The sequence below is a fragment of the Diadema antillarum genome, unplaced genomic scaffold, assembly GCF_040938485.1.
Source record: "Diadema antillarum isolate AM-2024a unplaced genomic scaffold, OU_Dant_1.0 scf00000100, whole genome shotgun sequence".
Classification (NCBI taxonomy): domain Eukaryota; kingdom Metazoa; phylum Echinodermata; class Echinoidea; order Diadematoida; family Diadematidae; genus Diadema; species Diadema antillarum.
In genome coordinates this window covers 835906-851769 of record NW_027270989.1, presented here as the reverse complement: position 1 = coordinate 851769, position 15864 = coordinate 835906, and the positions used below count along the sequence as shown (strand labels likewise).

Below are 15864 nucleotides of genomic sequence, written 5' to 3'. Positions count from 1 at the left end.
AGATACTTGGCCTGGGAGACATTTTGCCTGCAGAGAATTAATGTGCCTTCATTGGACTCCATATTTTAATGTCAACGGACATTGCTACGGCAAAGCTGTGACGGGCTGGATTCCTAGCTGGACAATATTAAGTGAATCATCATTCAACGCATCAACTGGACGTGGTCGTCACAACATTTGGACTCTGCACGTTTCGCCGTGGACGTATATCGTGGATTTTACCCCGGATCTATACCGTGGACTATCGTAACCTGTACCTCTGGAGTTACGTCAGAGGAATCATTCATCGGTGCATCGCGGATCATTCGTTTGTGCATCGAACATCGTATTTGGACACTTTCAAAGGATTATTTAATACGTGTAAGTGAGTCCACTATCGATTTGTAATTGTTTCTATTGATCATTGTTGTACTGATATGACGCCGATTACCAGTCTGTACCCACAATATCACTGTTAATAAACCGCCTGAACATCAGTTGATTGTTTCTTTTGTGCGATCATTTTCGGAGTGATTTTGGTCGTAACAAAATTGGGGGCTTGTGTCCGGGAATTGAATTTTAAGCCAAAACTTAGAATTTGGAACGTTCCGGAATCCAGAATATTGGTACAGACAAAATACCGGTTGAGTTAGTTGTATAAGTGTATATTGTGCATAATACATTGTGACAATGTCAATCAGTACAATGGATGTTCAGGCATTTGTTCAGAGGACAGATTTGTCCCTCAAAGACTTGCAAAGGTTACGCAAATGTGATTTGACTGCTATTGCACAGCATTTGAATGTAGATGTTCCACAAGGTGCAAGAAAGGCAGAGATTCTTGACTTAGTAGTTGGTCACATGGAGCTCAAAGAAGAAATTCACACTTCAGATCAAGCTCAAATGTCTGATCAAACAAGGCTTGAGCTTGCTAAATTAGAACTGGAGAAAGAGAAGATGAGATTAGAAATGAAGGAAAGGGAAAGGGCTAGAGAAATAGAAATGGAAATGCAGAAACTTGAAATGGAGCATCAAATGAAATTGCGTGAGATAGAATTGGCTCATGCACAGATTGTTGAAAATCGTGAAAGGGCTCCCCCTGAATTTGATTTGGCCAAGAACATTCGATTGGTGCCAAAGTTTGAAGAAAACAGAGTTGATGCATACTTTGTGTCATTTGAGAAGGTGGCTAACAGTTTGAAATGGCCACAGGAATTTTGGCCCATGCTCCTTCAAAGTGTGTTTGTCGGCAAAGCAGCTGATGTGTACTCATCTCTCTCTGAAGAGCAATCACGTGACTATGCTACAGTCAAGAAAGCAGTGTTGAATGCTTATGAGTTGGTGCCAGAGGCGTACAGACACAAGTTCAGAAATTCGTACCGCAGACCAGGCCAGACACATGTTGAGTTTGCTCGTGAAAAAGAAATGACGTTTGATAGGTGGTACAGATCCCTGAAGGTGGATCAGGATTTTGAAAACCTACGTGAGGTTGTTCTCTTGGAAGAATTCAAAAAGAGTGTTGCTTTCAGTGTGAGGTTGCATCTGGAAGATCACAAAGTGACAAGTTTGCATAAAGCAGCCTTTATGGCTGATGAGTATGAGCTCATCCATAGAAATGAGAACAGACCACCTTTCAGGAATTTCTCTGGAAATAAGAGAGACAAAAATCAGTCGAGCAACCAACGGAATGCTGGTTCAGGAATGTTGTCGGTACCAAAGCCTCAATCTGACAAAGGGTCCGGTACAAGTGCAAATGTCATCAAATGTTTTCACTGTAACAAGAAAGGGCACGTAAAGTCACAGTGTTGGAAGTTGCAAAACGGTGCAACGAAGGAGGTGGGATTTGTCATGTCAAAAAATGTCCTACCCGAGAATAGTGTCCCGTTCAGTGAAACACAGGCCATTGAAAGTCAGTCTCCCAAATTCAAAGATAGGCTGAAGCAGGTGGATGAGAGCTATCGTAGCTTTTTGTTTGATGGTGAGGTGACCCCATGTACCTCTGGTGAGGCAGGTAAGCCAGTGGTCATCCTGCGGGATACGGGGGCCTCTCAGTCATTAATGGTGGATGGTGGTATGACTTTTCCCCCAGATAGTGCAGTGAATGCAAAAGTCTTGATTCAGACTGTTGATGGCAGTTATATGTCAGTGCCACTGTATAGAGTGGATTTGAAGTGTGACCTAGTTTCTGGTCCTGTTACTGTTGGAGTTGTTCCTGAGTTGCCCATGGCAGGGATTGATTTCCTGTTGGGGAATGACTTGGCTGGGGACAAAGTGGTTGCGTCTCCAGTTGTTTCGGAGAAACCAGTGGTGGTTGCTGAAACTGAGCAGTTGCAGGAGGAGTTTCCTGGGATTTTCCCAGATTGTGTTGTGACTAGGTCTCAGGCTCGTAGAGCTGTTCAAGATGATGCGGATTCTGTTGATGTGGAGGAGAATTCCGGTGTTTGGTTGGCAGAAACCTTTTTCAAGGATTTGAATGATGGGGTTGCTGTATTAGGCTCCGAGGCTAACAGTGATGGGCTGTTTAGCAAGTCTTCCTTGGTTGAAGCACAGCAGGCAGACTCTGAGTTGAAAGGCTTGTCTCAGACGGCGTGTTCTGAGGCTGAGGCTGAAAAGGTCCCTGAGTGCTATTATGTCAAAGATGGCATTTTGATGAGGAAGTGGAGACCTCCCCATAGGCCAGCTGATGAGGATTGGACGGTGGTCCGTCAAGTTGTTGTCCCTCCCTGTTACCGCGGTGAGATCTTGAGGATTGCTCACGAGTTACCTGTTGGCGGCCATTTAGGCGTCAGAAAGACAAAGGATCGGATCATGAGGCATTTCTATTGGCCAGGGTTGAATGTGGATGTGGCTGAGTTTTGCAAGACTTGTCACACATGCCAGGTGGCTGGTAAACCACAGCATTCGGTGAAGCCGGCGCCATTGATTCCGATACCTGCGTTTGAAGAACCATTCAGTCGGGTTCTAGATGACTGTGTTGGACCTTTGCCTAGGACTAGGTCGGGTCATAAGTACCTCTTGACAATCATGGATATGTCTACACGGTTTCCAGAGGCTATCCCATTGCGAAATATCACTGCTAAGACTGTGGTAGATGCTCTAGTGCAGTTTTTCACTAGGTATGGGTTGCCCAAGGAAGTGCAGTCTGACCAAGGGTCAAATTTCATGTCAGGCATATTTCAAGAGGTGATGTATCGTTTGGGTGTGAAGCAGCTGAAGTCGTCAGCTTATCATCCCCAGTCCCAAGGTGCGTTGGAGCGCTACCACCAGACCCTAAAGACAATGATTAGGGCGTTCTGTGAGGAGTATCCCGAGGATTGGGATAAGGGCATCCCTTTCCTATTGTTCGCAACGAGGGACTCCCCAAATGAGTCGACGGGTTTCAGCCCATTTGAGTTGGTGTACGGTCATGAAGTTAGGGGCCCACTGAAGCTCATCAAAGAGAAATTCATGACTGAGGATGATGAGGTCCACCTACTTGACTATGTGTCAAAGTTTCGTGAAAGGCTTTCAAAGGCTTGTGAGGTAGCTAGGGAACACTTGAAAGTGTCAAAGTGTCACAAGACTTTATGAAGAGAAAGGCAGACAAAAATGCCAAAGCCCGAACTTTCAACCCAGGTGACAAAGTTCTTGTACTGCTGCCCATACAAGGTGAACCACTGAAAGCCAAGTTCAGTGGCCCGTACTATGTCAAAAAGAAACTCAATGATGTGAACTATGTGATCAGTATGCCAGACAGACGCAAAGAACAGAGAATGTGTCATGTCAACATGTTGAAAGAGTGCTATGACAGAAAGTCAGTTGGTGTGACATAGGTAGTGGATAGCTCAGTAGAAGTTAAGGGTGAAAGGTTTTCACCTCACATTACACATACAGTGTTTAGCTTATCCATTGCTGAGGTACCGGTATGCAATTTGAGTTTGACATGATTAGCTCAGAAAATTCAAGCAATATCATTGTAGATGGTATCCATGAAAAGAGAACATGGAATTAATACAGCTATCCAAAAGGCATGTGATAGTATGTGATTATTGTTGCTTGATTTGGATTTTACCTCACATTCATTGTAAATAATAATGAGAAATTGTGAAGGTAAAAGAAACCCTTGCTACGGCAAGGCTTTCTTTTTCCCATGGGGGATGGTGTCACAAATGTACACACTAATAGTTATGTACATGAATAATGTACTGCATGCATGGTTGTTTGAATGTGTATGTACACAGGTGGACCAGATTAATGGAGAACATTCTATGTGGTATACATATAGTACATACAGGCTGACCAGATCAGTGGAGAATTTTCTAGGTGGTATACAATGTAGCTATACAGTACATGCATGGAATAAGAAAAACATTATAGCTCACTCAATCTAGAATGATTTCACCCATTTCCAGAAAGTTCTGGGAAGTGCTTACATGTTTGGCTGAGTGAGGCACTGTCCCTGTAGCCCAATGTGATTGGTAGTTATTCTTGGTAATGATGTTTTGTACATAGTTAGGCAGTGAGTCATCCAGGTTTCCTGGAACTTGGACTGGCTAGTAGGTTGGAGAGAGTTATAGAATGTGCTAGAAGGGGGTGAATGGATAGTATATAAGCCAGAGAAATTCTGCAGTAGGCAGAGTACCCAACACCTCTGCTCTGAGAGTTACGTCACTTCTGGCTCTGAAGCGACTTGTTATAGTCAGTCCTGTGTTACCTGCTGACCTGTTATGTTTGTGGAGATACTTGGCCTGGGAGACATTTTGCCTGCAGAGAATTAATGTGCCTTCATTGGACTCCATATTTTAATGTCAACGGACATTGCTACGGCAAAGCTGTGACGGGCTGGATTCCTAGCTGGACAATATTAAGTGAATCATCATTCAACGCATCAACTGGACGTGGTCGTCACAACATTTGGACTCTGCACGTTTCGCCGTGGACGTATATCGTGGATTTTACCCCGGATCTATACCGTGGACTATCGTAACCTGTACCTCTGGAGTTACGTCAGAGGAATCATTCATCGGTGCATCGCGGATCATTCGTTTGTGCATCGAACATCGTATTTGGACACTTTCAAAGGATTATTTAATACGTGTAAGTGAGTCCACTATCGATTTGTAATTGTTTCTATTGATCATTGTTGTACTGATATGACGCCGATTACCAGTCTGTACCCACAATATCACTGTTAATAAACCGCCTGAACATCAGTTGATTGTTTCTTTTGTGCGATCATTTTCGGAGTGATTTTGGTCGTAACAACAGTTCAAAGCAAGCAAGGTGTGACCTCATCAAATATTGAGTACTCGGCGCAGAGTGGACAAATGGATAGGCCTAATAATTGATTCTTGGAAAACTACAGCTTGTAGGTGCTACATCCTCAGCGTTGACCCCACCTGTTAATGGGATCATTGCAAAGATTTCACACCCTTGGTTTGAAGTAGGCTTTGGTGACAGCATCTAATTGATGAGAATGTAAGCTGTATGGAAATGTAGATATTGAGCTATGATATGAAACATTAACACAAAATTTGTGTCAAAGCTGGAATCATCGATTGGGGGGAATTAACAGATACGCCCATGAACATACAGCAGAATACCTGTACCTTCCAACTCTTAACAACAGAATAATCACAGTTATTGCACTGCAGAAGAAATCCACTCCAAACATTACTTTACCAATAAAGACAAAAAAAAAAAAATTCTGGAGTGATTTGACTGATAAGTATAAATGATAAGCTATACACTTTGTACATCATGTTACATAGTTAAAGCACTCAACACCATGAAGAAGAAGAAAAGGTCTTTAAAAGACAAGTCCACCTTCATATACAACATACATAAGGGTTGAGAGAATGCAGCAATATTAGTAGAACACATCAGTGAAAGTTTGACGAATATTGGACAATCCGTTCAAAAGTTACGAATCACTGCTGGAAGAGAAGACTACTACAGTGTACGACGTCACATGCGTACAACTATATAACGAAAATAAAAAGACAATTTCACAAAACTTTACTTTTTGAATAAAGTGCACATTTCTTCGACTTGCTACTGACATACATGTATTTTAAGGGTAATATTATTCCCCCTGCCTTCTAAAAGAGAGAAGTCGAGTGTTCTTTTGTTATGCAAGAAAAATGGAAATATGTTGAATTTTCTTTACTCTTTCTTTATATCGTTGTACTCATGTGACATCACAAGCTATAGTAGTCTTTTCATCCAGCCGTGGCTGAGCAGAAACTCCAAAAATTCATAACTTTTTAACGGATTGTCCGATTTTGCTCAAACTCTCACTGATGTGTTCTACTAATATTGCTGCATTCACTCAACCCACATGTCTATGAAGGTGAACTTGTCCTTTCAAGACATTGAAAAGACTTACTTTTCTTCTCTTGCACGTTTGTATTTTGTCAATGAAGGATGTGGCAGTTGTCATACATTAGGTGATACATCTATGATACCAAATATCTAATGAAGTTGCTGATTGGTGATAAATGCCAAGGAATTCTAAGATGACAATCGAAAGACCGCAATATGAGACCAACCTGTAGAGTAAGTCTTTCGGTCCCAACTCCTTGCGACAGCTCTCCCGAGGTCACTACTCTGCCGCCCTTGGTGATCGAAGCTTCCACAGACACCGGACTAGCGGCCTCCGTCTCGTAGATGGTCACGCTGAGAGAGTACGGCAATCCGGGCCGTATGGTATTCGGGGCCAGAATCACATATCGTCTGTACAGAAGAAAACATTAAAGGTATTGTTTACCATTGGGAGCAGTGATTACAAAATGTTTGATTATCACATTTGATGCATATCTGTATTGGAAAGTCAGTTGTATCACAAAACATCCTACCATATGAAAATTTTGCAATAAAGCCTAAAATTTAAGAGATATCACCATTTTTCTCAATAAACCATAGCTGTAGATGGTGTATTCTAGAACAATTTCATTATAACTACTGTTCACATTATGTATATTTTACATTGATTATACTGATGAACATTTTACATTGGTTGTTTCTGTCCCAATTCACATTTTAGAAATATTTTGAAGCACTAAAGCTGGGTTTTTGTATCATCCGAAAACGGTAAATAATGCATTTAATAAGGCTTTTTGTCACATTTTGATAATTGATATCGTTTTGCACGATTTTAGAGACTTGCTAATGCTCTTCTCACAGTATGTATGACTGGGTAGGGGTCCAAATATGAGCTCATTATAAAATGAATGAATATCCATAAAAGAAAACAACATTTATCTGTTAGTCATCAGGGCTCCATTTTATAAAAAGTTATATGATAACAACTCTCGTTAGTATGGCAATTGTCATGGCAACGACAAGAGCCCAGCTTGCCAATTGGCTGTTGCTATGGAAAGTTGAAACTCCAGGGCCCTGTTGCATAAAACCCTTACCGCTGGACTTACCGCTCCTTTCTAGCGGTAAGTCTTCAAATTAGCGGTAAATTTTATAATCCTTGATGCTGATTGGCTGTGACGCCTAATTTTGACGGTAGTTACCATTGAAATTCAATGGTAAGTTTTATGTGACGGGCCACAGCAAAAGCTGCTTTCCTAACATCTTTTTAAAAGATGTCATAATATGAAATGGGGCCCAGATCTCTTCAAATTTCATTCTTCAGTGCTAAGCATAGATCACTTCTAACATTTTCATGGTTGCTCTGATGTAATGTAACCCCTTTGTATGAATTCCATTCACATTCATCCACTTCTCATGTGAAAATGCGTATCCAATTAATGCAAATTTTGATTACATATCAACTATGATAAAGTATAGCATACAGCTGTATCTAAAGATTTCACCCTCAAAGACCGAGGACTAGTCAAAAATTTATTCAAAATCATCACTACTGTTATCTGCATGGATAGCAAAGGATTGAAGAACGGAGAGAAAAAAATCATGAAACAACCCCACAAACCTTGAGATTTTTGCCTGTGTGGATATTAAAATCCCAATCAAATCTTGCCTGTACATTTCATGCGAACTTTGAAATACCATTCTAAATACAACGGTATTTTGTGGTGTGCTTGCATTCACAATAATTTATGAATCACTGTGTGAAATACTGTGCAGTATTTCACCGTAAATGTGAATGCACTTATAGATAGACTTTGACCAAGTAGGTAGACTTTGGCACATGGTGAATGATACTTGTATCTGCTGAAAAATTATGGTTTGTTGGAATATACCATAAATTCTGGTCTTAATGTGGCTTTTGCCTTTGCAAAAAGAGAATTTGTAATTCATAGTAAACAATGATTCAGTTCATGATGACATTAAACTATGATCTAGTACATGATCAAGATCAAATCCTTTTGAGGGCACACATTTAAGGGTTCATATACGGTCAACTGTATACGATACTTTATCATTCCCAGTAATGCCTTTAAGCGCTGACTAATTTTCGTGGAATTGAGAAGCTTGTATTGACAGCTTGACTTTGTGTCGCAGTGACAGGAAACTTTCCAGTGGAGACAGGCTTTTCTATCTGGTCATGTCTAGGCCAAGAGCTTTGCAATACAGTTATTATTCTTCCTTTGCCTCTAAAGCCAGGGATTAACAGATCTGGCACAGCTGAACTTCGAGGCCCTATTCCTACTCACAAATTAACCCATTCCTTGTAGGAACCTGGTATACCAGGCTCCCATGGCATCAACTCACACATGTATACAGGAACCTGGTATACTCACTAGGTTCCCAAAATGTAGACAAGAGTGTTTGCATAAATGTGGCATAAATTCATTTTTATTTGTGTTATGCTGACCAGAAAACTGACTTTGATCAACAGATTAGATTTTCTTCTATCAGTATCTCTTCTTTTTGCTGTGTCAAAACGGTTCGGTGTAATAATGTCAGAGGTAAAAATGTCAGCTCACTAGGTACAAATGTCAGAGGTAAAAATGTCAGAAGTAAAAAATGTTTTACCTCTGACATTTTTACCTCATTTTTACCTCGCTGATATTTTTACCTCTGACATTTTTACCTCTGACAATTTTACCTCTGACATTTTTACCTCAGACATTTTTACTTCTTACATTTTTACCTCTGACATTTTTACCTGGCACCGTCAAAACTGCATATTTTTGTCTAATTTACCATTTTTGCCAAATAAGTAGTGTACTTCTTTTGCTATAAAACATGTATTATAAAGACGTGCGTAACAACCAAGGCTGAGCTAACTTATAGATTTTGATTTTCGCTGACCCCATTTGGGTGCCCTTATAGTGTATAACAAAACTTTAAGAGTCTGTGCCATCTTCAGCACATGCCCTATTCATACCTCATATCCGATTGATATTTTGCATTGTTCGAAGGCACATGCAGTTGAATGAACACGGAAAGAGGATATATGTACCACTTGAATGCTTTCACACAGGCGGATTACCAATCTGTCCGTTCTCTGTTGACGGGCAAAAAGAATCTCGTTTGGGGGCATTTAGGGCTTTCGGATAATTGCAGGAGGAACAGGTTAAGTGTCTGCAGGTTCTTACATTCACAACATCAATGGAGCCAGCTTTGGCCAAGACTATATAGTTAGTTTCTTTGTTCAATTTGTTTGAATATCAAGGAAGGGCCCATCCTGCTAGCTCCTTCTTAACAGTCCAACTGTCCTGTGCTATAGGAGTGTGAATGTCTGTATGTTTTCCCTTTTGAAACACTGAAGGCAATCTGCCAAGAGGGGAGAGGGTTTCCAACAGACTGCAACGTTAATTGATGATTCATGCACTTCATCTGATTCAGCATAATAACAACACACGCACAGGAAATCCAAGGCGGAAGATGATGTCACCAGCTTCCGAGAGGAATGGAAGATGTTTTGACAAATGAATAAACTGGGGGAACACTGGACAAGGATTTAAGTCATTCTGATGGGAGAAAAATGCCTACATTTCTGTTTTTCCATGCAATCTGCAAGACTGTCCATTATATTAGAGAATGTTACAAATATTGGGAGTTTAACAATGCATGAGCCGACCTACATGTAGTTTTGGCACAATTAACGAGATCACATAAAGTTATATTCCCTAATGGTTAAGATTTCACTTACCCTGACAAACTATTCAGCTGCATTCTCATATTAGACCTGTTCATTTTCTTCTACTTCATGCTAATGGGGATCTCATCTGCACAGTTCTCTTGCTGATTACCAAACCTTAGATCAAACATTAGATCATCAAATGTATTTCATCTCATTTTAAATTCTTAAAAGTACACAGTATTATACACATCCACACTCCACTAATCCAGGTTTCTTCTGTGGAAACTGCTGATACCTTGTTATATTCTATTGATTTTGGTAATACTTTCTGTCATCTAGGTTTATTCATTCTCTGTCATTTGACGCTATCTGTGAAAGCTGCTGATTCAACAAAGGTGAAAAAAAAAACAGAAGAGAAAATGTCTTCTTCATAAGGCGATCTCCCAGGACAGGCACTGCAAAGACCACACCCTCCACAGTACCGGCACTTGATGAGTTGTGCCAAACATGTACCACAATCACTTTCACCTTGAATAAATGAACAGATTGCTCAACAATGGAGGCTTTGATGTCACCACTGACGTACTTAGAAACAGAGCGAGAGCACTACCTACATGTACCACAAGCGGGGCACTAAAAACAAACAAACAAACAAGCAAACAAATGGACAAAACAAAACTATGTGTGTGATTAACATTTTTCCCACTTTCCCAACAGAGCATTTGGAAAAGTGATGAGGTCCCAAAACATTTTATGTAATGCCCAACAATGATTCTGTACAGTTTTTCCACTTGCCCATAAGGGCATTTGTGCATCTAAAAGTGCCCTTCACATTTAAAGGCAAGTAACAAAAGATGTGTCCTGCCAAAGAATGAGAATAGGCTGCCTCAGAAAGATATTTCATAAGCGAATACCAAAGATGTTGGGGCACTGTGGCATTTATAAGGCAATATTCATGAGACTCTGACTTTCAAATGGAGACTGTCCCAAGTTGGAATCCCATCAAAGCCTACGTCCGTTAACGAGATGTCTTTAGGCGCAAGTTTCTCCACTCTGTCTCCCTCTACAAATTAAATTTGACAAAGTGAAGAAACTCACACCTGAACCTTCATCGGGACGACCCTCTGAATGACATCTTTCTTTCAAGATGTCTTTACCTACATGTACCATGTCCTTCTCGACCCAGTTGTATTAAATGGGTACATGGCAATGCTACTAGGGTAATAATAGTGGCATGGCAATCTGGTAGAGCAGTGTTAACACTGGAAAAGTTACTGTAGATAAAGAAGACCTTACAGTTGTGGGCAAGTAGGTTCATAGCACACCAAACATTTCTTCATGAATTGATGCTCCAAATACAGTGCTTGTAATAACATTGAGAATACCCAATTACTGGCTACTTGGCATACATTGTACAATTGCATGAGAAATGCACAACTTCGGACTACAACAAAGGAAATTAGGTGGTGCACTTGGTTCCAACTATTATACAAACAAATTATGTTGTTTTTGGTGGAGAAAATTAGGTGAAATACAATGCAAAGAATGACACCTTTGGCTGCCTTTTCATGCGTATTGATGGTCGCTCCAATTTTTCTTTCTAATGTGTGTGCCAACTGTGTTATAAAAACATCCTTCAAGGACACATCATTAACTCCAGGGAGTTACAGTATGTCGTTCTTGTCTACAATGAGTTACTAGTAGCTGCATTAAATCTATATTTTGTCTTATAAAAAGAGAGAGTTAAAAATTGAAAGTTTGTGAGGGGAACAAGGACCTTGCATCTCGCCCACTACTGTGATGATCTTGAATTTAGGCAATGGCACATGTGAAACAAAAACACAATCCAGATTCCTGTATCACAAAGGAGCAACAAGTTTGTTCCTAACAGACTTTTTGCAACAGTTCACTCTTCCTCCTTCAACGCATCCCCCCCCCCCAAAAAAAAACAAAAAAACAGTGATATGTCTCTCAATTAACCAGTTTTGTTGCTTGCAAGGTTACAAAAATGCCCATTACCATCATTGTCACAGTTACTTAGTCTAAGAAAGCAATGTTCAGCTTTTCAGGAGAGAAACAGACAGTTTGACCATTGATTTCACAGAAGAAGTATTGATGAAGAGATATCCTGCATATAATTTCTTTGTTTTACAATTTAAGTAACAGCGCTTATTTTGTGTTGCTGTACATGTTCATGTTGAAGCTGTTCTGTACACTACTCTGAAATCATGCAAATTACTATTTTGTACACTTGCAAAATCGATGCATCCATGATCCAATCAGCGATGCGTCGCACAGCTCAAAACTGGCCCCACTCCGAGCAGCACAACATGGAGAAACACCCCAGTTGAAATGTAGGACCTCTGCATATTTTCTGTGTTTTTTTTCTCTCTCTCTTTTGCAGTTGGCAAAGTTTGCAGTACTAACAGGCCAAGTTGACCCAGTTTCAGTTCTCGCTGCCTGGATCAATACCACACTATGACATCACAGCTCTGACGTTTCGTGATACGGGCTAATGCATAAGAAAAGGATCCAGGGAACAGAACCACTGCGAACAGAACCACTGTGTGCAGAACAGAATCCTGACTGCACACAATGGCTGGCTCAAAAAACAAATAAAAATCATTTCTTCTCCTTTGACAGAATAACAACACATAGCACAAAATATACCAGAAGAAAGATTAGCATCCTACATCAAGATACATAATAAGATCATTATAACTTTGTTAAATATATCACAACTTACGTATGAATAGGATATCCCAGTTGCTCTATAACTGGTGAAAGGATCATGATAACATCAAACCTACATTGTAGATGGCATCTCTAGTACAAAAGTTTGTACATGTAATGTCAGTAATACATCACATCTGCTCTGTGATGGTAGTCGGATCATGACACTGTCATTGAATAGTAAATTACAGCTCTTTAATTATAGATATTTTATAACATCACAATTCAATGGGGGAAGTGGTAATTACAGCATTTAATGCCATGCTTCTGGTGAAATACATGTATAATGTATGAGTTGGTGGTAATCTGTGAACTGAACAGGAAAACCTGAATAAACAATCTTACAAGCACAGATTTGCAGTTTGAAAGAAAGTACAACTGTGCCTGCCATCTTACAATGAGATATTTTTTTCTTCTTCCTTTTCTTTTTCCTTTTCCATTTGCAGAATATCCTTCAGGGTCTGGAAATTAATCACACTGCAAAGTGGTGCACACATTGTTATGTTGCATGAATAGAAACGATTAGATGCACTCTTTCTATTCTTTGGGGGTTTTTTTTGTGATAGATAATACACACTGCCTCTTCGTCAAACAATGGAGGTTGTACAGTAAAACACGATATTTTCTTGGCATGGAATTTTCGCGAATTGGAGCCGACGGCCTTTTTCGCAGCATGAAATTTTCGCAAGTTGCCTCCAACATTCAATGCGTATATAGTGTAGACAAGAACTTTCATGTGCATTTTAATTTTGCGAATCTTGGCTCTCGCGAATTTCGCAAAATTAAAATGCACGCGAACATTCCTCATTTTACAGTAACTTCCTTGGTCACACCTTAAAATGTTGCAGTTACACAGTGTATCAACCCTGAAAACAGAAACAGAACAGCGGGCATTTCCTATTGTGAAAAAAAAAAACGATAATCATATGCTTCATCTTTATGGCAAATGACATTGAGACGGGAAGGAAAATGCATGGTACATTGTACATGTAATTTGTGCTAACTGTAAGTGAAAGTGTAAGATTTCAGGATAATGCAAGTCAAATGGGGCTTACAGGATTACGTACAGGGACTTTGTGCATGAACGGCAGTCCTTTGATTTTAGGGGATGAAATCCAGAAGGGACAAAAATAATCATCAATATCAGAACAAGACAATGGCTTTCAGTCTCTCTGGAATATAATGCTCCTGTTGCTATTGAAATAGGATTAAAGTATGTCAGGAAAAAAAACCCCAACAACAATAATAATAATTTTCAGATTTACCTGATGCTAAAAATATTTCAGAAGGCAACTCTACACACATAAAACAAAAGAAAAATAATGTTTTAAAGTGTAACCCACGTACGAGTGAGACTATTGAATTTTAATGTGCATTACATCAAGGCTGATTAGATTCTACGAAGGATACTCTGCATACAACAACTAATTTCTATTCCTTGTATAGCTACTGTTCAAAGGAATAATTAAACGAAATTTGCAAGGAGGGAATGAAAACATGATATACTTCTTTAATTCAAGAGAAGTCTGTGCATGTATTGTTATTTTTCATTTTATGGGAGAGGGGGTGTGAAAGAATTCATAGTTTTTATTCACTTGTCACAGGAGGGGGTAAAGAAGGGTATACATGTAGATGTTAGAAGGACGATGGGTGTGTTCCTTGGGTCTCTCTTTTTATCATTGTTTGCTGAATGTGAGTTAAGAGCCCATTTCCATGATAGTTTCAATGTGCTATAAACTCCAGACCTAAACTTTTTGATGTATAAACTGAAAAACTGAAATGAATTCAACAGTAATATTTTTTAACAGTGTGCTTTGCACTTTACATTCCAAGTTTGTAAGCATTCAGTGGTGGTTTGGTCTAGACAGTGCAGTTTATGGCAAGACTACTGTAAAATTGGATATTTTCGCGCGACTAATATTTCACGCTTGGCCAGACGAAAAGAATTTCGCGTGTTTTTAATTCCGTGGAATCAAGACATCAACAACTGGAACAATATACGGCATGCACAAATACTTGTGTGCTTTTATTTTCGCGGTTGTTTCTGGTTGCGTGTAATGTGTGAAAATTTCAACAGCACAAAAATTTCTAACTTTTACAGTAAAGTACAACACTTGAGAAGGCAAAAACCAAAAGATGTAGCACACGGAGGAAAGAAAGATTCAACTCAGCTGCATTACAATTTCAGTCAAGATGGGGCGTCTGGGGGGTGTTTCATCAAGTTAGTCAGCGCTGACAAGTTAGTCACCGCTGGCAACAAGTTAGTCAGTGCTGACAAGTTGTCAGCGCTAACAATTTCAGCAAAATCCTTGGTTTTGATTGGCTGAGATGCTATGGTCACTGACTGTTACTATGGTAATTGTCAGAGACTGACAACTTGTCAGCGCCGACTATATTGATGAAACACCCCCCTGATTGATAATTCAAATGCACATAAATACCAAATGATTCAAACCAAATAAAAAAACAAACAAAAATAAAACAAACAGCAGACCTACACAATGTTCTCAAAAGAACCACAAAGGAGTCTAGCCAAGGAGAAATAAACTTTCATTCCCAAGAAAAGGAATAGCATATTATCTATGAAATCATGCAAATCTGGCTATAGTACATAATAATTAATTTCATTCATTTCGGTCTTTTATTGTCCATATCATGGATATTTGCTTTGCTCACATGCTTTTGACAAAACAAAAATATACAATACACAATTACATAATCCTACACATTTTGCATGAATGCACTTTGACCAGAAATAGCCATCTATAGGCTGGCAGAGCTTAAACTTTCTTCTAAGATAGATGAGGAACTCACCCTTGATATACCTCCTCAGTCTGTGATTGACCGCAAGCCAGCAGGCTCAGAAGGACGTAGGATGCCAGAAGCAGCAGCATGATGGAGATGGGTGCTCTATCACTATCGCACCTCTAACTCCTCCCTAATGTAACGGCAGTCTGTTGTTAGAAAGCAGAGTAAAAAAGGTGCACAGTCTTCTACTTGTTTTAGGTATATGGGGGCATTGCATAGGGAATGGATGGCTTCACAACTTGATGCTAGCAAAGCAATCCTCAGAATAATCTGTAGATCTCATGCAACCATCATGCAAATTTGGTTTGTATGGGTCAGCTATGACGTACGTTCAGAATCATCATGTATTCAACAAACTTCAT

The 15864-nt window shown here is 39.7% G+C and overlaps 1 protein-coding gene across 1 annotated transcript in view; it reads right to left on the bottom strand.

Annotated features, from left to right (window-relative positions):
* The window catches only part of LOC139718824 (CD109 antigen-like), an 81597-nt gene that overhangs the window by 63644 nt on the left and 2089 nt on the right, over positions 1–15864 (bottom strand). Inside the window, exons 2-3 of the mRNA XM_071630289.1 lie at positions 15509–15648; positions 6510–6693 (exon numbers count right to left, since the gene is read on the bottom strand). Of these exons, the coding sequence (XP_071486390.1) occupies positions 6510–6693; positions 15509–15588 (264 nt within the window). The 5' untranslated portion in view covers positions 15589–15648. The remainder of the gene's footprint in view (positions 1–6509; positions 6694–15508; positions 15649–15864) is intronic.